General features: G+C 33.7%; 4 protein-coding genes across 4 annotated transcripts; 2 read left to right on the top strand and 2 right to left on the bottom strand.

The window, feature by feature from the left end:
• The first annotated feature begins 2,594 nt into the window (after window positions 1-2,594).
• Window positions 2,595-4,875, top strand: LOC149387986 (blue copper protein 1a-like). Its single transcript, XM_089622302.1, has 3 exons — window positions 2,595-2,612; window positions 4,061-4,112; window positions 4,496-4,875. Exons 1-3 carry the CDS (start codon window positions 2,595-2,597, stop codon window positions 4,873-4,875), a joined length of 450 nt encoding a protein of 149 aa, XP_089478428.1.
• Window positions 4,876-6,350: 1,475 nt separating this feature from the next.
• On the bottom strand, window positions 6,351-9,911 carry LOC149387985 (transcription factor ABORTED MICROSPORES-like). Its single transcript, XM_089622301.1, has 8 exons — window positions 9,811-9,911; window positions 9,524-9,724; window positions 9,335-9,413; window positions 9,183-9,251; window positions 8,571-9,098; window positions 7,528-7,803; window positions 7,253-7,429; window positions 6,351-6,518 (listed from the first exon to the last, which is right to left on the bottom strand). The coding sequence occupies exons 1-8, from the start codon at window positions 9,909-9,911 to the stop codon at window positions 6,351-6,353; spliced, it is 1,599 nt and encodes a 532-aa protein (XP_089478427.1).
• Window positions 9,912-15,237: 5,326 nt separating this feature from the next.
• LOC149387984 (blue copper protein 1a-like) lies at window positions 15,238-17,517 on the top strand. The gene is made up of 3 exons (XM_089622300.1): window positions 15,238-15,255; window positions 16,703-16,754; window positions 17,138-17,517. Exons 1-3 carry the CDS (start codon window positions 15,238-15,240, stop codon window positions 17,515-17,517), a joined length of 450 nt encoding a protein of 149 aa, XP_089478426.1.
• A 1,460-nt stretch (window positions 17,518-18,977) lies between these two features.
• LOC149387983 (transcription factor ABORTED MICROSPORES-like) lies at window positions 18,978-22,535 on the bottom strand. Its single transcript, XM_089622299.1, has 8 exons — window positions 22,435-22,535; window positions 22,148-22,348; window positions 21,959-22,037; window positions 21,807-21,875; window positions 21,195-21,722; window positions 20,152-20,427; window positions 19,877-20,053; window positions 18,978-19,145 (listed from the first exon to the last, which is right to left on the bottom strand). The coding sequence occupies exons 1-8, from the start codon at window positions 22,533-22,535 to the stop codon at window positions 18,978-18,980; spliced, it is 1,599 nt and encodes a 532-aa protein (XP_089478425.1).
• Window positions 22,536-27,864: the final 5,329 nt, after the last annotated feature.

Genomic DNA, 27,864 nt, shown 5'->3' with positions numbered 1-27,864 from the left:
ATAATTTTAGCTTTGAATGATCAAACATATCTCTTATATTTTGATAAAGGTTGTAAATCGAAAATCATGATTCTTGAGTCAAATGGTAAATTGGGAGAATCTAACTCTAGCTCTAATACCAATTGATGGAAAAACACGTTGATATTAAATACAAACAATCGCTCTAATACCAACTGTTGGTGAAGTACAAGTTATGGTATTAGATACAAACAATCGCTCCAATACCGATTGTTGGGTAAATTACTTCCACTAGGAGTTAATTACGGTTCTCATACGATCGTTTCAATACTTCTTATTGGGTACCAATATCTTAACCCTACAATATGTTTAGAAATGCGGAATAGAAGAAAATGCGAACGATCGCTAATCTTTAGTGTAAACAATAATTATCAGGATACTTAAAATCATTCAACAACAACAGATCTAATATAAGGCAACCAGAATAAAAACAATACCATAAGAGGAGTTCAGTTACATATATTTATGCTTATACATTTCTCGATATATATGAGCCCTAAGTATCGTTACTTCTCCAACAAAAGATTTTTTTTTATATGTACTTACTACGAAAATGCGCGTAGTCAATTGGTTATGGAATCAACTCTTAGATGAGTGAACATTGACCTTCTTTCAAGAATGCTGGATTCGTATTTGTGAATCATTTTCCGCTCGGATCATATTTGAATTCCCGAGACATACGTATTTAGGCATCTACAAGTAGGCATTACCGAATGAGTCAAAGAACTCAGTAATACAACCTAGAAGTCCGTGATCACTTCAGAATTTAGACCAGATCTCACTATGATCATTATAGCGACCTTGATTAGTGTGTCGTAACGGTGCTTAAATGATACACATATCAAATGTGTACAATGCTTCCCCCAAGTGATCAACATTTCACTTGTGTTCCACATATGTGATTTTAGATCCAGTTACGTGATTAATATATTCTAAAGTGATTTTATTTATTAAACTATCTATAGTATATTTTATTTGTTCTATTTATAAAATAATCATCTCACACTAATTTGAATAAGATAAAAGTAAATCAGGAAATTGCATATTCTATGGTAAGCTGGAAAGCTATAAATAAGGGGTTGGGTAGTGCAAAAATCGCCCAACTAAGCCTTATTCCACACTACAAATTCAGCAACCCCTCTCCCTTTGGTCTGGATGTTTTTTTTCTCTCTCCCAAAGTTGGAAAATTCGTACATACCACTTCCCAAAGAAAGAAATAATTATTCTGACACCTCGCTGGAATAATAAGTGAGAAAAGAGTTGACCCACACCTTGGTCTCTGTTCTTCCGGAGATTACATATCTTAAAAGACTCTAGTTTCGATCAATAAACGAGCAATTGATGAACCGAAATATCCAAAGAGAAATGAGTCGCCGAGGAGTCCGAAATCTTGGAGATTCAAAGACCCAAAGAGCAAGGAGCCGCAGAAGAATTCCAAAAGCAAGGAGATCCAAAGCTAGGAGCGTGGAAGATCTATAACTGAGCCGAAATGTATGTATAATTAAATGGTCTTATGGTTTATCTTGATTACGCTTGTCTAAATATTTGATATGTTGTTGAATAATTTTGAGTATCCTAGTAATTATTGTTTACGTTGAATATTAGCGATTGTCCGCATCTTCTTCTATTCAACACTAGTAACCATATTCCAAAGGTTAAGAGATTGATTACCCTATAAGAAATACTGAAACGATTGTTCGTGTTCAATACATGGGAATGGTAATTAACGTCAGGGAAGTAATTTACCCATCAAATGGCATCAGAGCGATCGTTCGTGTCCGATACCAAACCTATATTCCCATCAATCGGTATCAGAACAATTTTTCGTGTTTAATACCAATTTGTAACTTCCCAACAATTGGTATCAGAGTTATTGTTCATGTTTGATACCAACTTGTGACTTCTCAACAATCGGTATTGGACCGATTGTTTGTGTTTGATACCAACATGTGACTTCCCAATAATAAGGCCCAACTTGGGACTAAGACTATGGTTCTTGGGCATGAGGTTCGGGTTTGAGTCCGAGCTTTAAAAAATTTATTCAATAAAAACTCAGGCATGGGGATGAGCATGGCCCGTACTCTTTCTCAAGCCAAGTGGAGGCCCAGATTGAAGCATGGCCCATGCTCTTTTATGGGGGGTTGGGATCGAGGAGTAACATAAGGCCCAACTTGGGACTAAGACTATGGTTCTTGGTGATGATGTTCGGGCTTGAGTCCGAGCTTTAAAAATTTGTATAAAAAGCTCAAGCCTATGGATGAGCATGGCCCGTGCTCTTTCTTAAGCCAAGTGGAGGCTTAGACTCAAGCATGGCCCGTGCTCTTTTATAGGCGGTTGAGCCCGATGAGTGACATAAGACCTAACTTGGGACTAAGACTATGGTTCTTGGGGATGATGTTCGGGCTTGAGTCCGATCTTGAAAAAATTTATATAAAAAAAAAGCTCAAGCATGAGGATGAACATGGCTCGTGCTCTTTCTCAAGGCAAGTGGAGGCCAAGACTCAAGCATGGCCCATACTCTTTTATGGGCGGTTGATCCCGAAGAGTGATATAAAACCTAACTTTGGACTACGACTATGGCCTTTGGGGATGAGGTACGGGCTTGAGCCCGAACTTTAAAAAATCTAAAAAAAAAGCTCAAAGCGTAATATTCACTTTCAATCCTTACAATATATTTTGTTTAATCTTAAAAATTATATCATCAATAATAAACTTAAATCAAAGTCTAAAAACATGTTTTATAAATAAAAATTATTCTTACAAAAAAAATAAAAGAAGAAGAATTGTTTTTATGTATAAGTATATATTTTATTTTAAAAAAAGAATATTTTATTTTAAAAATGAATATTTTATAGTCTATTCTAAAATGGTTGAGATAGGCTTGACTTTTTTTCAGGGTGTGAGGGCTCAAGCCCATGTAATTCCCTTAAACAAGCTTAATTCGGCCTTATTGTTTTTCAAGCCGGGCCATACCAGCTTAAAATCATTAATAAGAAGGTCGGGCTAGGCAGTCAACGGATGCCCCGACCCAATTGAGGTTATTATAATGGGAAACGATTTTTGGCATAACTCACGAGTGGGAACGATCCACCCCTGAGTTGACACGTGGCCACTAACTGCCACGTGTCAACTCACGAGCGGATCGTTCCCACTCGTGAGTTGTGCCAAATAGCATAACTCTATTATAATTGTTTTCTGCTTCATGCCATTAAGAGCCACATGTATAATGTTAGGAAGTCCCATCATTTTTTTTTTTGAAATGCTGCAGTGGGGATTGAGCCACATGTATAATGTTAGGAAGTCCCATCATTATCATTTAATTTTGTATCGTTTTTTTCTTTTCATTTTCTTATGTATTGTGACGGGTCAATTTCAAGTGGGTAATTTCTTATATAAAAAGTGCGTTTTGGAAATGACTAATTCTTTTCCACACACGTTATGTATAGTAGAATTTATAACCGAGTCGTAATTTGTAAACAATAAAGATATATAATTTTTACACTTCATCAGAAGAAAAAAAAAATCTTTCAATTAAATGAATAACGAAGAATAAAATAGTGAATGTGCCAAATGTACTATATGAATTTGAAAACAAATTCAAAAGAATTTAAACGAATCTTTACGATAAACTTGCGCAGTTTTATTGAACATTTCAAGAAAGAAACGCTATATTCATATTGCCTTTGAAATTGTCAAAAAAAAAAAAAACAATGGTAACTTACACTTCATTCACAATATATATATATTTTTTTTAAACAAACAAAAACAAAACAGAAAGTAAAACTAAAATTAAAAAAAAAAAAAAAAAAAAAAAAAAAACAAGAACAAAAGTGTGTAACTGGACCAGAATGATCCAACGAATATTAAAATAATATAGGTAGTATCAAATTGTTTTTCACTAGATCTCAATTTCTTTCTTTTTTGGGCGAGACCCAGTTCTTCTTTCTTTCTTTCTTCAATTTTGGTACAAGTACAACACGCAATTTTCTGATCTAAATTATTTGTATATTAATCTTATCATTATTACTAAACAATTTTGCAGGCTTTCATCAAGTTGCAGGAACAAGTCATAGGAAACAATCAACCACAATCAAGTAGTGTACCTTTTATATATAAGCCATCGCTTTTTTCACAATCACTTCAAAATCAAATTAAGGTCTCGCCACAAAACCTCCAAGATATATCAAAAGAAAGTCATGAGAGAAAGAAATCCCCTCAACACCTTAAGTTTCTTATCATTAACCATAGTAATCTACACAACTTTGCTTGTGAAGTGTGTAAGATCTGAAGAGTTTGTTGTTGGCGATGAAGATGAATGGGACAGCCAGGGATATTATCTATCTTGGTCACAAAGCTAGAATTTCACTGTTGGTGATGTTCTAGGTATAATCCTTTTTCACACTTGAAAATCCATTTAGACATAGCAAAATCATGTGTTACAAAGTTTTTTATTTTATTTTTTGGGGTGTGTGTATAGTTTTCAAGTATGTTGAAGGGCAACACAACGTGTTCGAGGTAGGCGAAAGCACGTACAGATCGTGCGACTCGAGCGGGGTAGTTTTGTCGATGCACACGACCGGGAACGACAGAATCGAGTTGACTGAGGCGAGGAAATATTGGTTCATATGCGGCATCGTTAGTCATTGCCTCGGAGGAATGAGGTTCGGGATCGAAGTGGGGCGATCTCGTAATTCCACGGAAGATATTGTACCGAACGGTTCGCCATCTGGCGCACCACCACAGGTTACGGTGGCCCGGAACTCCAGTGATTGCTTGTTGAGCAAAGGCTTGGGAAATTGGGTTTTGTTTGTAACCTTTTTCGCTTTTCTGTTTGCTCAAATTTCACTACCGCTGTAAAGAAAATATAATGGTTTAAAGTGAATTTTTTTTAACTGTCGGTCTATTTTTAACTATTGGTAGCTATATCCGTTGGTGGATAGGGAAAAAAAGAGCAGTACATTGGTTTGTGTTAAATGGCTATCAAGAAGATGTAAAATACTTTTATGACCATAAGAATTTTTTGTAACACACTAGATTGGCTGTAGAATGCTATGGTGATATTTTTATTATTATTTTTTTTTAAATCAGATGGCGAAATTGAATTATATATGACACGGTAATGCGTGTGATCATGACATATATATATATATATAAATATATGCTATGGTGATATTAAATTTATTATTTTTTTAAATCAGATGGCGAAATTGAATTATATATGACACGGTAACGCGTGTGATCATGACACACACACACATATATATATATATATATATATATATATATATATATATATATACACATCAAATTGTAGTTTAATGAAACTGTTAATCGCCTACATAATTTTTTCATATATAATTTTAAAGATAATAAAATGATAAATTGATTATACTTAAATTAACCTTATGCCCCCACCGATGCCGCTCTCTCTAGATCCGTAACCTTAACTGTCTCATTTGTCATCTGAAAGAGAGTGCAAATTACATAAGCTAACAATAGATCACTTCTCATTCTTATTTGGAAAGTGGAAGGATTGATTAATATGAAGGGATTTTACTATGAAAATAAATTTATTGTGTTGTTTGGTAGAGAGGAGGGAAAACAAAATGAAAGGATTGAAGCTTTCCGTGGCACCCACAAAAAAACTATCTCTCTCAATTTAGAAAGATCGAGAAAGACGGAAACAAAAAAATGAAAGTAAATAATACAAAATAATGGCAATTACATATATATAATTTAATACTATAATTATTATTGCAAAAATAATAGCAATTTAGTAATTTAAGTACACAAAATATCAACCATTCCTCTCTATTTTAGTTTATACCAAACAAACAAATGAATGGATTCTAATCTTTCATCACATTATACCAATCAACTTTTTAAAAATTTATAATTCACAATTTTCTTTTTCTTTCTCTTCCCTCCTTGTTACTCCATCCATTCAATTTTCTATCATCCCTACCAATCAAAAGCCTAGTTTTATATGACTTTTTCTTTTCTCAATGTTATAGTTTCATTTAATTTTCCGTTTACAGTTTCATTTAAAATAAGGCAATATCATCTTAAATTTAAAAATAAGATATTTATCGAATATTTGAAAGTTAGAGGTATATGTGTAATTTCTTCTCAGAAAGAAGGCTAGTAAGTCATTTCGCACCAGTAAAGCCTAAAATGACGTCTTACCAGCATATACATATCAATAACTAATTAAAGAAAATTAAGACCGAAAACAAACTAATAGAATAATGATTGTCAACAGATATTAGTTAAGGTGTACTGAATAATTAGAGAGAAACATCAATGATGTGAAATTATAAATAAATAAATAATCAGTAGGTTTGTTGGTGATGAAGGTGTTGTTGATAGTCAAGGAGACTTCCATTTCCATTTTCAGGGGGTTTAGACATGTCACACAATCCTCTTGATGGATTCCTTGTGAACTCCAACAAGATATCCCTCAAGTTATCAGCTTGGACTACCATTTTACTATCCTTCTTCTGCCACCCAAGAAACAAGAATAAAAACAAATGAAATTGATTTCATATCCCATTATAATAAGTAAGATATTGATAACTAGTTGTTACATTTTACAAAAAAAAAAAAAAAAAAGCAAATAACCACGTTTTATGATTTCACTGATGATAGGTAAAAATAAGACTATTTTAAAGATTTTGAAGGTTATTTGATTACTTTGCTATCAATAGCAAACTAAGTTACATATCAATCTGGTCACTCGCTTTTTTCTAATAAGTATTATTACTTATTTAATGAAACCATAGTACAGAAGAAGGAGAAAGGAATAAAAAAGAAAAGAAATGATTAAATATTTTTTAGTTGTGTTTGATATAGATGAGAGAAAAATGATAGATCTATGAATTATTTAGAAGTATATTTGCACAAAACAATATTTTTTCTTTTAAAATTGGAAGAATTAAAAATGCTGAGTCCGATAATTTCACAATACCTCCAAAACCTTCACCCTTTTTCTTTTTACCCTCTACCAAATAACTACAAATGTCATATTAATAATAAAAGAGAATCATCTCTCTCTCTCTCTCTCTCTCTCTCTCTCTCTCTCACACAAAAACTCAAACACAGCTTAAAACAAGATATCTAATTATAAACTACCATGTCTACGTCAAAACTCATAACTTGACAAATTAAAAACCAAAGCAATAATAATAATAATAACTTGTTTCACAAGAAATAAGAGTTAACCAAAGGAACATACCTCGACTTTGAGAACGTTAGACACAAGGTTTCTGAAGGTGGTGACATTGGCATTAGTGACTTCTAGTCCCAAAGAGTTCAGAGCCTCCAATAGCCTCACGAATCTCCCGGGCTTGTGCTCACAAAACACCTTCACATAGAACTCATTCCCATCTATTTGAGCCACTTCAACTTGGGGCTATATATAAATCATATTAAATAAACAAAAAAGTATTTAGTAAACATAATTGAGTATTGCCTTTAGAATTTATATATTTATTTACTACCAAACTCTACCTCCATTTGTGGCGCCTTGTCATTCGCAGTGGTATCAGAGTCGAGGTTTTGTTTCGATGCGGTTATCTCATTGTTACCCGATGCTTCAAAGGAATAAATGTTAGGGGACTCGGAATCGGCCCCAAAATTCAAAATCTCAGACTTGGGATTGTTTCTTTTTCCGTTTGCTCCGTCGATCACGGAAAGTTCCTCGAGCTCATCTTGAAGCTCTTTTTCTTGTCTTTTCAAGTCCTTCACGTACTCTATTGCGTCACGAAGAATCGAAGCCCTATCCAACTATTCGTCAACAAAAAAAAAAATATAAACAATGTGTACGGATGATCCAAGTTTAAATAACAATTAAGATTCTTTAAGTTACGAAATATGAGCACATCTATGTGGTATCAAATGGGACGACCGGATCGTTTTAAATGGTTTGGATAAATTGAGACCACCCCAATAAGAAAACAAAATTATGGAGCAATAAATCCATTTTGACCGTTTGTTCTAGCTTTAACCGTTTAAGACACGATAATTTTTATTTTAATAGTTTAACTAAAAAACATCTAAATTAAATAAATTATCATTAGTTGTGATGAAAAAAAAAAACATGCTGAAAATTAATATATTTAACTCAAACTCGATATATTCAGCACCAAATATTAAGTTCAAATGCACTAAAGTTAAACAAAAAATTATTGACAAAATGAAGTCTCGGAACAAGTCCGCAATCCGACCTATACATCAGTTTCAATATAGCAATATGAACTGGACTGTTTATTAAGAACGAATTTAAGATTAAAAAAAAAAGGGGGGACTAGATTAGTAACAATCATTTTGGTCTGATTTATGATTTTCAGATTATTTTTTCAAAGCCCTCAACAACGAATAAATAAAAATCGAGCTATTTTTTTTAACATTTAGTGAAAATAGTCATAAAACAAGTAAATTTCTAAATCCGAGTTTTATAAAATATTTAGGAGTAATTATTTTCTATGTTAATGGCAAGTACATATATAGTGAAAATAGTGATAAAAACAATGAGATGAAGTTGGTTTAATTACCTTGGAAATATTCGGAACTAAAGACCTAAGAGTGTAGAGCCTCTCGTTGAGCTTCTTTCTGCGCTTCCTTTCAGCGACAAGGTTTTTGCTCTGCGGCCCTTTCCCCGACGACGACTTTCTGCTTCCGTGCTGCTTATTCCCTTCGTTGTCTTCCTCGTCGCTGCAATCCGACATCGAGTTCGACCGTTCTTGCCCTCTCTTCGCTCCCTTGTCCTCCGCCTCCAAAAACGACGCCTCGTTTCTCGCCCCGAACTGCACTGGGATGTCGTACGGCGACAGGTTCAGCCCCTCGAACGCCGTCGCCGGCGACACCGGTGGCTTCTCTGCTGTCGCTGTCTCTGTTGTGGGGTCCACTATTTTGTCCGACTCGTCGTTCATGACGAACGCTCTCGACGATTGGATTATTTGATCGTTCATGTCGATGATGAAGCTTGCCGTCGTTGCGTCGTTTTGATGATGATCGAGTAGTGGCGGTGATATGTTGCATTGCGACGTTACGAAATCAATCACGTTTGGGTCTTCTGGTATCTGTGAAATAAAATAAATATGTATTAATTAGTTTGAAACATGTAATTCATATTCACGAATGTGTGTGACTGACTGTGAACATACTTGCTTGTTAACGAAAAGCTCAACCAACCCTCCTGCCATTGGAATCAAAACCCTGGTCCCACTACATTCCTGCAATATTACTATTAAGTTAGTAAATTCCTTTATCTACAATAAATATCGTTATAATTAATTATTTACTAGATAGAAGTAACCTCAAGAAAATGGGAGCCTGTGACACTAGAAGAGTTTAGCCAACTGGGCTGGTTTGATATCAACGTCTGTGCATAAATTCTGTTCATTTGGAGAGGAAAAAAGAAAAAGTCAAGTTATGATACAAAATCATTATCTGCATGCTAATAATGGTACTTAATAAGTGAAATGAATTTATAGTAAATACATACCCAGAGTCCAAAGGCATGGAAGTTGGCAATTGGAAAAGAAGGTCACAAGAGTTGGTTCTTGGGTGTTGAAACATGGTGTCTCTGCATGGAATGAGTGGCGAAACTGGGAAAAGAAGTTCTTCATCTCCACAATTATTGTTATTATTCGCTTCTTGTGAGGTTTCAGCCCCACCACAACAACAATTCATCCACTCAACAAATCTGTAACAATAAGACGCCATCAATAATGTCACAAATATAACATTTTAATCATATATATTTCTCTACTTGATTGATTTATATATAACCTTTGGTCTTCACTTAATTTCCATAGGACACAAAAGTCCCACCCTTTTGATCCCACGAGAGGTCTAAGACTTTCCATCATGTTTTGCATAAGCATGTACATATCACCTGCAATAAATAAATCAATGAGAATATTATCTACCACTAGCTAACCCTAATTATATACGCATTTTTTTTTTTTTTTGGTAATGAAAAACTTTGCTACCTCTTTTGGTTGAAGGAAGCAAGTAATAAAAGCATAGGCAGGTTGGAATAACAAGCAGAATATATAGGCAGCAGAAAATACAAAGGAAGACCTCCATATATATATATGTAAATGAGTATATATATGCGTATGTATATACATATATATATATATATGTGTATGTATGTATATATAATATATATATATGTGCCTACGGTGTGTGTTTGTGTGTACATACAAGAATGATAAATCTTCGAATCACTCTATGTATTGTAGACCCCACTTTCAAAACCAAAAGTACATAGCGAAAATCAGAAAATAGAGAAACAAACAAATTAAAAAGAAATCATAATATACATTAACCTCTTAAATTGCCATATGATATTGGTAGGTGAACTATAAGCATGGCATGAAAGACTGATTTTATTAACGAATTAAATATAAATAACACCCTCTATCCTTTGTCAATTAAGTATTCAAGGGTATACAAATTATCATTTAAAAAATAATTAAAATCAGAAAGTGATAGCAGGACCATATTGCATGACCTAAAAGTGTGGCGTTATACTTTAACAACCTTTAAGTTTTTCACTCGCTTGGGGATTAATTTTATATATTTCATGTCTCAACTACTCTCGAACTCTTGAACCCGAAACGGAAAAAAAAAAAAAAAAAAAAAAAAAACCGCGTAAGAAAAGTTCACAGAAGGAAACATATATATTATATTGAAGGCTTGAAATTTATAACTTTAACCCCGACTATATATAGACGAATTGGTATTAAGTTTTTCCAACTACTTTATATATGTCGCATGTCACGTTTTTCCTAAATCTAACTCTTTGATTTTATGCTTATGAACAAGTCTGAAATGGTGCTACGTTATTCATCCTAAATTGAAAAAATTTCCCCCTTTTGAGAATAAATTTCCTTTTATGTAACAAAACTTTATTCTCCTCCTTTTACTTTTTCTGTTAGAGAGTATACTTGAGAGACGAGAAGATAAGAGAGAGAAATAAATATATACATAAGAAAATAAAAAAAAAATATTTTTAGTTGGTAATGATGAGAGGGTGATATCTGCATGACCCAACTTATTGCCTACAAAACCCTAACTACCTTTGCTTTCGCTGAAGTTTTTTAATGTACATTTTGGCTTAATATTTTGTTTCATTTTCCAACTACTCTCTCAAGCTTTGTTTCGCATTTGGGAAACAATATACACATTAAAGTCTCTTCTTTTAGTTAGGTATAGTATAGTCTGTTATTAGTCTAGTTAATTAATTGACGATACACTTTCTTTGGGAAAAAAAAAAAAAAAAAAAAAACTATATCTGTTCCAAAGCACTATTTTTAGTATAATCAAATATTAAACAACAATCTTGCAACATATGTGTACATTCCTTATACATCTATATGTTATACATGGATCCGTATTGTTAGTGATTTTTCTGCACGTGAAAAGGCAAACGCTGATTTAATAATTATCATACGTGCAAATAACCTTGCTAGCTAACCAACATATAACAAAATTAATTTTTTTAGAACAATAAGTCATAAACGATGATATTGTCTAATGGTACTACTACATATATATAATACCGTTATTTATTTTTTCTGTAGTCAAAATTATAAATTGACCTCTTTTTAAACGTGATGATTGTTCTTTTTTTATTTTTATTTTTTATGTGAAAAATCCCCTATTACTTTTTTTTTTTGAAACAGACCACCCGCAGGAACTCTTAGCTCATTCGTAAGAAGAGCTGGGGGGGGAATTCATTCAACAAGATCAAACGTCAAAGCGTTCCGCACAGGGGGCGGAACCTCCCCTGACTCACAAAACCCAAAAACTTCAGAATTCACAACCCATTTACAAAGGCTATGCAACTCCATTTAATGTCCTACTACACCACAAGAACTTAACATCAACAAACTCTTTTGCTAATTCTAAAGTTGAATTAAACAAAGGAATAACAGACTAAAAAGGGCTGTCTTTCGATCCCGCCAAGCTGTCCATGACGATTTTGTTATCACCCTCTATCTCCAAACGCCTGATGTTTCGGAATCTAGCCAAGAGCAAGGCCATCTGGACAGCCTTGAGTTCAGCTTCTGCAACAGAGTCCGCTTCGATACGGACTCTTTTAAGTGTGGGCCTTAAACTCTTTTTCCATTAAGAAAAACACTTTTAAGCTTAAAAAAGTTTGATGACATAAAAATTCTTGAAATACCCACTTTCCATAAATACCGATTTTTCAATATTAATTTCTCTAAAAAGAAATCCGGAAATAAACAAAATAAAACCTTAAATATGGCTATAACCTAAGAAAGAGTATTTAGTTATGACAATGAATATAGACTTTGAATCTTTTATAAACCTTTAAAAATTCAAATATTTTATTTCAGAACACAAAATCTTTTATTTAAAAAAACAAGAGTTCTTTAAAAAGAGGATTCACAACAAATCAGAACAAATTTATTTGATATCCTTATAAAGTAGGATTTTCAATCATAAAACAAATCCAATAAATTTTTTTAATTTATAACTGATCAAAGTAAATAAAATATTCCCATATAGAATATTATGAACATAGTCCATATTTCATCGAACCAATGAATCTAACTTTATTTTGATAATTACGAACATGTTCTTGAATAATTTTAGCTTTGAATGATCAAACATATCTCTTATATTTTGATAAAGGTTGTAAATCGAAAATCATGATTCTTGAGTCAAATGGTAAATTGGGAGAATCTAACTCTAGCTCTAATACCAATTGATGGAAAAACACGTTGATATTAAATACAAACAATCGCTCTAATACCAACTGTTGGTGAAGTACAAGTTATGGTATTAGATACAAACAATCGCTCCAATACCGATTGTTGGGTAAATTACTTCCACTAGGAGTTAATTACGGTTCTCATACGATCGTTTCAATACTTCTTATTGGGTACCAATATCTTAACCCTACAATATGTTTAGAAATGCGGAATAGAAGAAAATGCGAACGATCGCTAATCTTTAGTGTAAACAATAATTATCAGGATACTTAAAATCATTCAACAACAACAGATCTAATATAAGGCAACCAGAATAAAAACAATACCATAAGAGGAGTTCAGTTACATATATTTATGCTTATACATTTCTCGATATATATGAGCCCTAAGTATCGTTACTTCTCCAACAAAAGATTTTTTTTTATATGTACTTACTACGAAAATGCGCGTAGTCAATTGGTTATGGAATCAACTCTTAGATGAGTGAACATTGACCTTCTTTCAAGAATGCTGGATTCGTATTTGTGAATCATTTTCCGCTCGGATCATATTTGAATTCCCGAGACATACGTATTTAGGCATCTACAAGTAGGCATTACCGAATGAGTCAAAGAACTCAGTAATACAACCTAGAAGTCCGTGATCACTTCAGAATTTAGACCAGATCTCACTATGATCATTATAGCGACCTTGATTAGTGTGTCGTAACGGTGCTTAAATGATACACATATCAAATGTGTACAATGCTTCCCCCAAGTGATCAACATTTCACTTGTGTTCCACATATGTGATTTTAGATCCAGTTACGTGATTAATATATTCTAAAGTGATTTTATTTATTAAACTATCTATAGTATATTTTATTTGTTCTATTTATAAAATAATCATATCACACTAATTTGAATAAGATAAAAGTAAATCAGGAAATTGCATATTCTATGGTAAGCTGGAAAGCTATAAATAAGGGGTTGGGTAGTGCAAAAATCGCCCAACTAAGCCTTATTCCACACTACAAATTCAGCAACCCCTCTCCCTTTGGTCTGGATGTTTTTTTTCTCTCTCCCAAAGTTGGAAAATTCGTACATACCACTTCCCAAAGAAAGAAATAATTATTCTGACACCTCGCTGGAATAATAAGTGAGAAAAGAGTTGACCCACACCTTGGTCTCTGTTCTTCCGGAGATTACATATCTTAAAAGACTCTAGTTTCGATCAATAAACGAGCAATTGATGAACCGAAATATCCAAAGAGAAATGAGTCGCCGAGGAGTCCGAAATCTTGGAGATTCAAAGACCCAAAGAGCAAGGAGCCGCAGAAGAATTCCAAAAGCAAGGAGATCCAAAGCTAGGAGCGTGGAAGATCTATAACTGAGCCGAAATGTATGTATAATTAAATGGTCTTATGGTTTATCTTGATTACGCTTGTCTAAATATTTGATATGTTGTTGAATAATTTTGAGTATCCTAGTAATTATTGTTTACGTTGAATATTAGCGATTGTCCGCATCTTCTTCTATTCAACACTAGTAACCATATTCCAAAGGTTAAGAGATTGATTACCCTATAAGAAATACTGAAACGATTGTTCGTGTTCAATACATGGGAATGGTAATTAACGTCAGGGAAGTAATTTACCCATCAAATGGCATCAGAGCGATCGTTCGTGTCCGATACCAAACCTATATTCCCATCAATCGGTATCAGAACAATTTTTCGTGTTTAATACCAATTTGTAACTTCCCAACAATTGGTATCAAAGTTATTGTTCATGTTTGATACCAACTTGTGACTTCTCAACAATCGGTATTGGACCGATTGTTTGTGTTTGATACCAACATGTGACTTCCCAATAATAAGGCCCAACTTGGGACTAAGACTATGGTTCTTGGGCATGAGGTTCGGGTTTGAGTCCGAGCTTTAAAAAATTTATTCAATAAAAACTCAGGCATGGGGATGAGCATGGCCCGTACTCTTTCTCAAGCCAAGTGGAGGCCCAGATTGAAGCATGGCCCATGCTCTTTTATGGGGGGTTGGGATCGAGGAGTAACATAAGGCCCAACTTGGGACTAAGACTATGGTTCTTGGTGATGATGTTCGGGCTTGAGTCCGAGCTTTAAAAATTTGTATAAAAAGCTCAAGCCTATGGATGAGCATGGCCCGTGCTCTTTCTTAAGCCAAGTGGAGGCTTAGACTCAAGCATGGCCCGTGCTCTTTTATAGGCGGTTGAGCCCGATGAGTGACATAAGACCTAACTTGGGACTAAGACTATGGTTCTTGGGGATGATGTTCGGGCTTGAGTCCGATCTTGAAAAAATTTATATAAAAAAAAAAAGCTCAAGCATGAGGATGAACATGGCTCGTGCTCTTTCTCAAGGCAAGTGGAGGCCAAGACTCAAGCATGGCCCATACTCTTTTATGGGCGGTTGATCCCGAAGAGTGATATAAAACCTAACTTTGGACTACGACTATGGCCTTTGGGGATGAGGTACGGGCTTGAGCCCGAACTTTAAAAAATCTAAAAAAAAAGCTCAAAGCGTAATATTCACTTTCAATCCTTACAATATATTTTGTTTAATCTTAAAAATTATATCATCAATAATAAACTTAAATCAAAGTCTAAAAACATGTTTTATAAATAAAAATTATTCTTACAAAAAAAATAAAAGAAGAAGAATTGTTTTTATGTATAAGTATATATTTTATTTTAAAAAAGAATATTTTATTTTAAAAATGAATATTTTATAGTCTATTCTAAAATGGTTGAGATAGGCTTGACTTTTTTTCAGGGTGTGAGGGCTCAAGCCCATGTAATTCCCTTAAACAAGCTTAATTCGGCCTTATTGTTTTTCAAGCCGGGCCATACCAGCTTAAAATCATTAATAAGAAGGTCGGGCTAGGCAGTCAACGGATGCCCCGACCCAATTGAGGTTATTATAATGGGAAACGATTTTTGGCATAACTCACGAGTGAGAACGATCCACCCCTGAGTTGACACGTGGCCACTAACTGCCACGTGTCAACTCACGAGCGGATCGTTCCCACTCGTGAGTTGTGCCAAATAGCATAACTCTATTATAATTGCTTTCTGCTTCATGCCATTAAGAGCCACATGTATAATGTTAGGAAGTCCCATCATTTTTTTTTTGAAATGCTGCAGTGGGGATTGAGCCACATGTATAATGTTAGGAAGTCCCATCATTATCATTTAATTTTGTATCGTTTTTTTCTTTTCATTTTCTTATGTATTGTGACGGGTCAATTTCAAGTGGGTAATTTCTTATATAAAAAGTGCGTTTTGGAAATGACTAATTCTTTTCCACACACGTTATGTATAGTAGAATTTATAACCGAGTCGTAATTTGTAAACAATAAAGATATATAATTTTTACACTTCATCAGAAGAAAAAAAAAATCTTTCAATTAAATGAATAACGAAGAATAAAATAGTGAATGTGCCAAATGTACTATATGAATTTGAAAACAAATTCAAAAGAATTTAAACGAATCTTTACGATAAACTTGCGCAGTTTTATTGAACATTTCAAGAAAGAAACGCTATATTCATATTGCCTTTGAAATTGTCAAAAAAAAAAAAAAACAATGGTAACTTACACTTCATTCACAATATATATATTTTTTTTTAAACAAACAAAAACAAAACAGAAAGTAAAACTAAAATTAAAAAAAAAAAAAAAAAAAAAAAAAAAAACAAGAACAAAAGTGTGTAACTGGACCAGAATGATCCAACGAATATTAAAATAATATAGGTAGTATCAAATTGTTTTTCACTAGATCTCAATTTCTTTCTTTTTTGGGCGAGACCCAGTTCTTCTTTCTTTCTTTCTTCAATTTTGGTACAAGTACAACACGCAATTTTCTGATCTAAATTATTTGTATATTAATCTTATCATTATTACTAAACAATTTTGCAGGCTTTCATCAAGTTGCAGGAACAAGTCATAGGACACAATCAACCACAATCAAGTAGTGTACCTTTTATATATAAGCCATCGCTTTTTTCACAATCACTTCAAAATCAAATTAAGGTCTCGCCACAAAACCTCCAAGATATATCAAAAGAAAGTCATGAGAGAAAGAAATCCCCTCAACACCTTAAGTTTCTTATCATTAACCATAGTAATCTACACAACTTTGCTTGTGAAGTGTGTAAGATCTGAAGAGTTTGTTGTTGGCGATGAAGATGAATGGGACAGCCAGGGATATTATCTATCTTGGTCACAAAGCTAGAATTTCACTGTTGGTGATGTTCTAGGTATAATCCTTTTTCACACTTGAAAATCCATTTAGACATAGCAAAATCATGTGTTACAAAGTTTTTTATTTTATTTTTTGGGGTGTGTGTATAGTTTTCAAGTATGTTGAAGGGCAACACAACGTGTTCGAGGTAGGCGAAAGCACGTACAGATCGTGCGACTCGAGCGGGGTAGTTTTGTCGATGCACACGACCGGGAACGACAGAATCGAGTTGACTGAGGCGAGGAAATATTGGTTCATATGCGGCATCGTTAGTCATTGCCTCGGAGGAATGAGGTTCGGGATCGAAGTGGGGCGATCTCGTAATTCCACGGAAGATATTGTACCGAACGGTTCGCCATCTGGCGCACCACCACAGGTTACGGTGGCCCGGAACTCCAGTGATTGCTTGTTGAGCAAAGGCTTGGGAAATTGGGTTTTGTTTGTAACCTTTTTCGCTTTTCTGTTTGCTCAAATTTCACTACCGCTGTAAAGAAAATATAATGGTTTAAAGTGAATTTTTTTTAACTGTCGGTCTATTTTTAACTATTGGTAGCTATATCCGTTGGTGGATAGGGAAAAAAAGAGCAGTACATTGGTTTGTGTTAAATGGCTATCAAGAAGATGTAAAATACTTTTATGACCATAAGAATTTTTTGTAACACACTAGATTGGCTGTAGAATGCTATGGTGATATTTTTATTATTATTTTTTTTTTTAAATCAGATGGCGAAATTGAATTATATATGACACGGTAATGCGTGTGATCATGACATATATATATATATATATATAAATATATGCTATGGTGATATTAAATTTATTATTTTTTTTAAATCAGATGGCGAAATTGAATTATATATGACACGGTAACGCGTGTGATCATGACACACACACATATATATATATATATATATATACACATCAAATTGTAGTTTAATGAAACTGTTAATCGCCTACATAATTTTTTCATATATAATTTTAAAGATAATAAAATGATAAATTGATTATACTTAAATTAACCTTATGCCCCCACCGATGCCGCTCTCTCTAGATCCGTAACCTTAACTGTCTCATTTGTCATCTGAAAGAGAGTGCAAATTACATAAGCTAACAATAGATCACTTCTCATTCTTATTTGGAAAGTGGAAGGATTGATTAATATGAAGGGATTTTACTATGAAAATAAATTTATTGTGTTGTTTGGTAGAGAGGAGGGAAAACAAAATGAAAGGATTGAAGCTTTCCGTGGCACCCACAAAAAAACTATCTCTCTCAATTTAGAAAGATCGAGAAAGACGGAAACAAAAAAATGAAAGTAAATAATACAAAATAATGGCAATTACATATATATAATTTAATACTATAATTATTATTGCAAAAATAATAGCAATTTAGTAATTTAAGTACACAAAATATCAACCATTCCTCTCTATTTTAGTTTATACCAAACAAACAAATGAATGGATTCTAATCTTTCATCACATTATACCAATCAACTTTTTAAAAATTTATAATTCACAATTTTCTTTTTCTTTCTCTTCCCTCCTTGTTACTCCATCCATTCAATTTTCTATCATCCCTACCAATCAAAAGCCTAGTTTTATATGACTTTTTCTTTTCTCAATGTTATAGTTTCATTTAATTTTCCGTTTACAGTTTCATTTAAAATAAGGCAATATCATCTTAAATTTAAAAATAAGATATTTATCGAATATTTGAAAGTTAGAGGTATATGTGTAATTTCTTCTCAGAAAGAAGGCTAGTAAGTCATTTCGCACCAGTAAAGCCTAAAATGACGTCTTACCAGCATATACATATCAATAACTAATTAAAGAAAATTAAGACCGAAAACAAACTAATAGAATAATGATTGTCAACAGATATTAGTTAAGGTGTACTGAATAATTAGAGAGAAACATCAATGATGTGAAATTATAAATAAATAAATAATCAGTAGGTTTGTTGGTGATGAAGGTGTTGTTGATAGTCAAGGAGACTTCCATTTCCATTTTCAGGGGGTTTAGACATGTCACACAATCCTCTTGATGGATTCCTTGTGAACTCCAACAAGATATCCCTCAAGTTATCAGCTTGGACTACCATTTTACTATCCTTCTTCTGCCACCCAAGAAACAAGAATAAAAACAAATGAAATTGATTTCATATCCCATTATAATAAGTAAGATATTGATAACTAGTTGTTACATTTTACAAAAAAAAAAAAAAAAAGCAAATAACCACGTTTTATGATTTCACTGATGATAGGTAAAAATAAGACTATTTTAAAGATTTTGAAGGTTATTTGATTACTTTGCTATCAATAGCAAACTAAGTTACATATCAATCTGGTCACTCGCTTTTTTCTAATAAGTATTATTACTTATTTAATGAAACCATAGTACAGAAGAAGGAGAAAGGAATAAAAAAGAAAAGAAATGATTAAATATTTTTTAGTTGTGTTTGATATAGATGAGAGAAAAATGATAGATCTATGAATTATTTAGAAGTATATTTGCACCAAACAATATTTTTTCTTTTAAAATTGGAAGAATTAAAAATGCTGAGTCCGATAATTTCACAATACCTCCAAAACCTTCACCCTTTTTCTTTTTACCCTCTACCAAATAACTACAAATGTCATATTAATAATAAAAGAGAATCATCTCTCTCTCTCTCTCTCTCTCTCTCTCTCTCTCACACAAAAACTCAAACACAGCTTAAAACAAGATATCTAATTATAAACTACCATGTCTACGTCAAAACTCATAACTTGACAAATTAAAAACCAAAGCAATAATAATAATAATAACTTGTTTCACAAGAAATAAGAGTTAACCAAAGGAACATACCTCGACTTTGAGAACGTTAGACACAAGGTTTCTGAAGGTGGTGACATTGGCATTAGTGACTTCTAGTCCCAAAGAGTTCAGAGCCTCCAATAGCCTCACGAATCTCCCGGGCTTGTGCTCACAAAACACCTTCACATAGAACTCATTCCCATCTATTTGAGCCACTTCAACTTGGGGCTATATATAAATCATATTAAATAAACAAAAAAGTATTTAGTAAACATAATTGAGTATTGCCTTTAGAATTTATATATTTATTTACTACCAAACTCTACCTCCATTTGTGGCGCCTTGTCATTCGCAGTGGTATCAGAGTCGAGGTTTTGTTTCGATGCGGTTATCTCATTGTTACCCGATGCTTCAAAGGAATAAATGTTAGGGGACTCGGAATCGGCCCCAAAATTCAAAATCTCAGACTTGGGATTGTTTCTTTTTCCGTTTGCTCCGTCGATCACGGAAAGTTCCTCGAGCTCATCTTGAAGCTCTTTTTCTTGTCTTTTCAAGTCCTTCACGTACTCTATTGCGTCACGAAGAATCGAAGCCCTATCCAACTATTCGTCAACAAAAAAAAAAATATAAACAATGTGTACGGATGATCCAAGTTTAAATAACAATTAAGATTCTTTAAGTTACGAAATATGAGCACATCTATGTGGTATCAAATGGGACGACCGGATCGTTTTAAATGGTTTGGATAAATTGAGACCACCCCAATAAGAAAACAAAATTATGGAGCAATAAATCCATTTTGACCGTTTGTTCTAGCTTTAACCGTTTAAGACACGATAATTTTTATTTTAATAGTTTAACTAAAAAACATCTAAATTAAATAAATTATCATTAGTTGTGATGAAAAAAAAAAACATGCTGAAAATTAATATATTTAACTCAAACTCGATATATTCAGCACCAAATATTAAGTTCAAATGCACTAAAGTTAAACAAAAAATTATTGACAAAATGAAGTCTCGGAACAAGTCCGCAATCCGACCTATACATCAGTTTCAATATAGCAATATGAACTGGACTGTTTATTAAGAACGAATTTAAGATTAAAAAAAAAAGGGGGGACTAGATTAGTAACAATCATTTTGGTCTGATTTATGATTTTCAGATTATTTTTTCAAAGCCCTCAACAACGAATAAATAAAAATCGAGCTATTTTTTTTAACATTTAGTGAAAATAGTCATAAAACAAGTAAATTTCTAAATCCGAGTTTTATAAAATATTTAGGAGTAATTATTTTCTATGTTAATGGCAAGTACATATATAGTGAAAATAGTGATAAAAACAATGAGATGAAGTTGGTTTAATTACCTTGGAAATATTCGGAACTAAAGACCTAAGAGTGTAGAGCCTCTCGTTGAGCTTCTTTCTGCGCTTCCTTTCAGCGACAAGGTTTTTGCTCTGCGGCCCTTTCCCCGACGACGACTTTCTGCTTCCGTGCTGCTTATTCCCTTCGTTGTCTTCCTCGTCGCTGCAATCCGACATCGAGTTCGACCGTTCTTGCCCTCTCTTCGCTCCCTTGTCCTCCGCCTCCAAAAACGACGCCTCGTTTCTCGCCCCGAACTGCACTGGGATGTCGTACGGCGACAGGTTCAGCCCCTCGAACGCCGTCGCCGGCGACACCGGTGGCTTCTCTGCTGTCGCTGTCTCTGTTGTGGGGTCCACTATTTTGTCCGACTCGTCGTTCATGACGAACGCTCTCGACGATTGGATTATTTGATCGTTCATGTCGATGATGAAGCTTGCCGTCGTTGCGTCGTTTTGATGATGATCGAGTAGTGGCGGTGATATGTTGCATTGCGACGTTACGAAATCAATCACGTTTGGGTCTTCTGGTATCTGTGAAATAAAATAAATATGTATTAATTAGTTTGAAACATGTAATTCATATTCACGAATGTGTGTGACTGACTGTGAACATACTTGCTTGTTAACGAAAAGCTCAACCAACCCTCCTGCCATTGGAATCAAAACCCTGGTCCCACTACATTCCTGCAATATTACTATTAAGTTAGTAAATTCCTTTATCTACAATAAATATCGTTATAATTAATTATTTACTAGATAGAAGTAACCTCAAGAAAATGGGAGCCTGTGACACTAGAAGAGTTTAGCCAACTGGGCTGGTTTGATATCAACGTCTGTGCATAAATTCTGTTCATTTGGAGAGGAAAAAAGAAAAAGTCAAGTTATGATACAAAATCATTATCTGCATGCTAATAATGGTACTTAATAAGTGAAATGAATTTATAGTAAATACATACCCAGAGTCCAAAGGCATGGAAGTTGGCAATTGGAAAAGAAGGTCACAAGAGTTGGTTCTTGGGTGTTGAAACATGGTGTCTCTGCATGGAATGAGTGGCGAAACTGGGAAAAGAAGTTCTTCATCTCCACAATTATTGTTATTATTCGCTTCTTGTGAGGTTTCAGCCCCACCACAACAACAATTCATCCACTCAACAAATCTGTAACAATAAGACGCCATCAATAATGTCACAAATATAACATTTTAATCATATATATTTCTCTACTTGATTGATTTATATATAACCTTTGGTCTTCACTTAATTTCCATAGGACACAAAAGTCCCACCCTTTTGATCCCACGAGAGGTCTAAGACTTTCCATCATGTTTTGCATAAGCATGTACATATCACCTGCAATAAATAAATCAATGAGAATATTATCTACCACTAGCTAACCCTAATTATATACGCATTTTTTTTTTTTTTTGGTAATGAAAAACTTTGCTACCTCTTTTGGTTGAAGGAAGCAAGTAATAAAAGCATAGGCAGGTTGGAATAACAAGCAGAATATATAGGCAGCAGAAAATACAAAGGAAGACCTCCATATATATATATGTAAATGAGTATATATATGCGTATGTATATACATATATATATATGTGTATGTATGTATATATAATATATATATATGTGCCTACGGTGTGTGTTTGTGTGTACATACAAGAATGATAAATCTTCGAATCACTCTATGTATTGTAGACCCCACTTTCAAAACCAAAAGTACATAGCGAAAATCAGAAAATAGAGAAACAAACAAATTAAAAAGAAATCATAATATACATTAACCTCTTAAATTGCCATATGATATTGGTAGGTGAACTATAAGCATGGCATGAAAGACTGATTTTATTAACGAATTAAATATAAATAACACCCTCTATCCTTTGTCAATTAAGTATTCAAGGGTATACAAATTATCATTTAAAAAATAATTAAAATCAGAAAGTGATAGCAGGACCATATTGCATGACCTAAAAGTGTGGCGTTATACTTTAACTACCTTTAAGTTTTTCACTCGCTTGGGGATTAATTTTATATATTTCATGTCTCAACTACTCTCGAACTCTTGAACCCGAAACGGAAAAAAAAAAAAAAAAAAAAACCGCGTAAGAAAAGTTCACAGAAGGAAACATATATATTATATTGAAGGCTTGAAATTTATAACTTTAACCCCGACTATATATAGACGAATTGGTATTAAGTTTTTCCAACTACTTTATATATGTCGCATGTCACGTTTTTCCTAAATCTAACTCTTTGATTTTATGCTTATGAACAAGTCTGAAATGGTGCTACGTTATTCATCCTAAATTGAAAAAATTTCCCCCTTTTGAGAATAAATTTCCTTTTATGTAACAAAACTTTATTCTCCTCCTTTTACTTTTTCTGTTAGAGAGTATACTTGAGAGACGAGAAGATAAGAGAGAGAAATAAATATATACATAAGAAAATAAAAAAAAAAAAATTTTAGTTGGTAATGATGAGAGGGTGATATCTGCATGACCCAACTTATTGCCTACAAAACCCTAACTACCTTTGCTTTCGCTGAAGTTTTTTAATGTACATTTTGGCTTAATATTTTGTTTCATTTTCCAACTACTCTCTCAAGCTTTGTTTCGCATTTGGGAAACAATATACACATTAAAGTCTCTTCTTTTAGTTAGGTATAGTATAGTCTGTTATTAGTCTAGTTAATTAATTGACGATACACTTTCTTTGGAAAAAAAAAAAAAAAAAAAAACTATATCTGTTCCAAAGCACTATTTTTAGTATAATCAAATATTAAACAACAATCTTGCAACATATGTGTACATTCCTTATACATCTATATGTTATACATGGATCCGTATTGTTAGTGATTTTTCTGCACGTGAAAAGGCAAACGCTGATTTAATAATTATCATACGTGCAAAAAACCTTGCTAGCTAACCAACATATAACAAAATTAATTTTTTTAGAACAATAAGTCATAAACGATGATATTGTCTAATGGTACTACTACATATATATAATACCGTTATTTATTTTTTCTGTAGTCAAAATTATAAATTGACCTCTTTTTAAACGTGATGATTGTTCTTTTTTTATTTTTATTTTTTATGTGAAAAATCTCCTATTACTTTTTTTTTTTTTTGAAACAGACCACCCCCAGGAACTCTTAGCTCATTCGTAAGAAGAGCTGGGGGGGGGGGGGGGGGGGGGAATTCATTCAACAAGATCAAACGTCAAAGCGTTCCGCACAGGGGGCGGAACCTCCCCTGACTCACAAAACCCAAAAACTTCAGAATTCACAACCCATTTACAAAGGCTATGCAACTCCATTTAATGTCCTACTACACCACAAGAACTTAACATCAACAAACTCTTTTGCTAATTCTAAAGTTGAATTAAACAAAGGAATAACAGACTAAAAAGGGCTGTCTTTCGATCCCGCCAAGCTGTCCATGACGATTTTGTTATCACCCTCTATCTCCAAACGCCTGATGTTTCGGAATCTAGCCAAGAGCAAGGCCATCTGGACAGCCTTGAGTTCAGCTTCTGCAACAGAGTCCGCTTCGATACGGACTCTTTTAAGTGTGGGCCTTAAACTCTTTTTCCATTAAGAAAAACACTTTTAAGCTTAAAAAAGTTTGATGACATAAAAATTCTTGAAATACCCACTTTCCATAAATACCGATTTTTCAATATTAATTTCTCTAAAAAGAAATCCGGAAATAAACAAAATAAAACCTTAAATATGGCTATAACCTAAGAAAGAGTATTTAGTTATGACAATGAATATAGACTTTGAATCTTTTATAAACCTTTAAAAATTCAAATATTTTATTTCAGAACACAAAATCTTTTATTTAAAAAAACAAGAGTTCTTTAAAAAGAGGATTCACAACAAATCAGAACAAATTTATTTGATATCCTTATAAAGTAGGATTTTCAATCATAAAACAAATCCAATAAATTTTTTTAATTTATAACTGATCAAAGTAAATAAAATATTCCCATATAGAATATTATGAACATAGTCCATATTTCATCGAACCAATGAATCTAACTTTATTTTGATAATTACGAACATGTTCTTGAATAATTTTAGCTTTGAATGATCAAACATATCTCTTATATTTTGATAAAGGTTGTAAATCGAAAATCATGATTCTTGAGTCAAATGGTAAATTGGGAGAATCTAACTCTAGCTCTAATACCAATTGATGGAAAAACACGTTGATATTAAATACAAACAATCGCTCTAATACCAACTGTTGGTGAAGTACAAGTTATGGTATTAGATACAAACAATCGCTCCAATACCGATTGTTGGGTAAATTACTTCCACTAGGAGTTAATTACGGTTCTCATACGATCGTTTCAATACTTCTTATTGGGTACCAATATCTTAACCCTACAATATGTTTAGAAATGCGGAATAGAAGAAAATGCGAACGATCGCTAATCTTTAGTGTAAACAATAATTATCAGGATACTTAAAATCATTCAACAACAACAGATCTAATATAAGGCAACCAGAATAAAAACAATACCATAAGAGGAGTTCAGTTACATATATTTATGCTTATACATTTCTCGATATATATGAGCCCTAAGTATCGTTACTTCTCCAACAAAAGATTTTTTTTTATATGTACTTACTACGAAAATGCGCGTAGTCAATTGGTTATGGAATCAACTCTTAGATGAGTGAACATTGACCTTCTTTCAAGAATGCTGGATTCGTATTTGTGAATCATTTTCCGCTCGGATCATATTTGAATTCCCGAGACATACGTATTTAGGCATCTACAAGTAGGCATTACCGAATGAGTCAAAGAACTCAGTAATACAACCTAGAAGTCCGTGATCACTTCAGAATTTAGACCAGATCTCACTATGATCATTATAGCGACCTTGATTAGTGTGTCGTAACGGTGCTTAAATGATACACATATCAAATGTGTACAATGCTTCCCCCAAGTGATCAACATTTCACTTGTGTTCCACATATGTGATTTTAGATCCAGTTACATGATTAATATATTCTAAAGTGATTTTATTTATTAAACTATCTATAGTATATTTTATTTGTTCTATTTATAAAATAATCATCTCACACTAATTTGAATAAGATAAAAGTAAATCAGGAAATTGCATATTCTATGGTAAGCTGGAAAGCTATAAATAAGGGGTTGGGTAGTGCAAAAATCGCCCAACTAAGCCTTATTCCACACTACAAATTCAGCAACCCCTCTCCCTTTGGTCTGGATGTTTTTTTTCTCTCTCCCAAAGTTGGAAAATTCGTACATACCACTTCCCAAAGAAAGAAATAATTATTCTGACACCTCGCTGGAATAATAAGTGAGAAAAGAGTTGACCCACACCTTGGTCTCTGTTCTTCCGGAGATTACATATCTTAAAAGACTCTAGTTTCGATCAATAAACGAGCAATTGATGAACCGAAATATCCAAAGAGAAATGAGTCGCCGAGGAGTCCGAAATCTTGGAGATTCAAAGACCCAAAGAGCAAGGAGCCGCAGAAGAATTCCAAAAGCAAGGAGATCCAAAGCTAGGAGCGTGGAAGATCTATAACTGAGCCGAAATGTATGTATAATTAAATGGTCTTATGGTTTATCTTGATTACGCTTGTCTAAATATTTGATATGTTGTTGAATAATTTTGAGTATCCTAGTAATTATTGTTTACGTTGAATATTAGCGATTGTCCGCATCTTCTTCTATTCAACACTAGTAACCATATTCCAAAGGTTAAGAGATTGATTACCCTATAAGAAATACTGAAACGATTGTTCGTGTTCAATACATGGGAATGGTAATTAACGTCAGGGAAGTAATTTACCCATCAAATGGCATCAGAGCGATCGTTCGTGTCCGATACCAAACCTATATTCCCATCAATCGGTATCAGAACAATTTTTCGTGTTTAATACCAATTTGTAACTTCCCAACAATTGGTATCAGAGTTATTGTTCATGTTTGATACCAACTTGTGACTTCTCAACAATCGGTATTGGACCGATTGTTTGTGTTTGATACCAACATGTGACTTCCCAATAATAAGGCCCAACTTGGGACTAAGACTATGGTTCTTGGGCATGAGGTTCGGGTTTGAGTCCGAGCTTTAAAAAATTTATTCAATAAAAACTCAGGCATGGGGATGAGCATGGCCCGTACTCTTTCTCAAGCCAAGTGGAGGCCCAGATTGAAGCATGGCCCATGCTCTTTTATGGGGGGTTGGGATCGAGGAGTAACATAAGGCCCAACTTGGGACTAAGACTATGGTTCTTGGTGATGATGTTCGGGCTTGAGTCCGAGCTTTAAAAATTTGTATAAAAAGCTCAAGCCTATGGATGAGCATGGCCCGTGCTCTTTCTTAAGCCAAGTGGAGGCTTAGACTCAAGCATGGCCCGTGCTCTTTTATAGGCGGTTGAGCCCGATGAGTGACATAAGACCTAACTTGGGACTAAGACTATGGTTCTTGGGGATGATGTTCGGGCTTGAGTCCGATCTTGAAAAAATTTATATAAAAAAAAAGCTCAAGCATGAGGATGAACATGGCTCGTGCTCTTTCTCAAGGCAAGTGGAGGCCAAGACTCAAGCATGGCCCATACTCTTTTATGGGCGGTTGATCCCGAAGAGTGATATAAAACCTAACTTTGGACTACGACT

This window comes from Urtica dioica, chromosome 8 (assembly GCF_054948205.1).
Source record: "Urtica dioica subsp. dioica isolate 48M chromosome 8, U.dioica_male_clone48M_v1_H2, whole genome shotgun sequence".
NCBI classification, from domain to species: Eukaryota; Viridiplantae; Streptophyta; class Magnoliopsida; order Rosales; family Urticaceae; genus Urtica; species Urtica dioica.
This window is presented reverse-complemented; position numbering and strand designations above follow the sequence as displayed.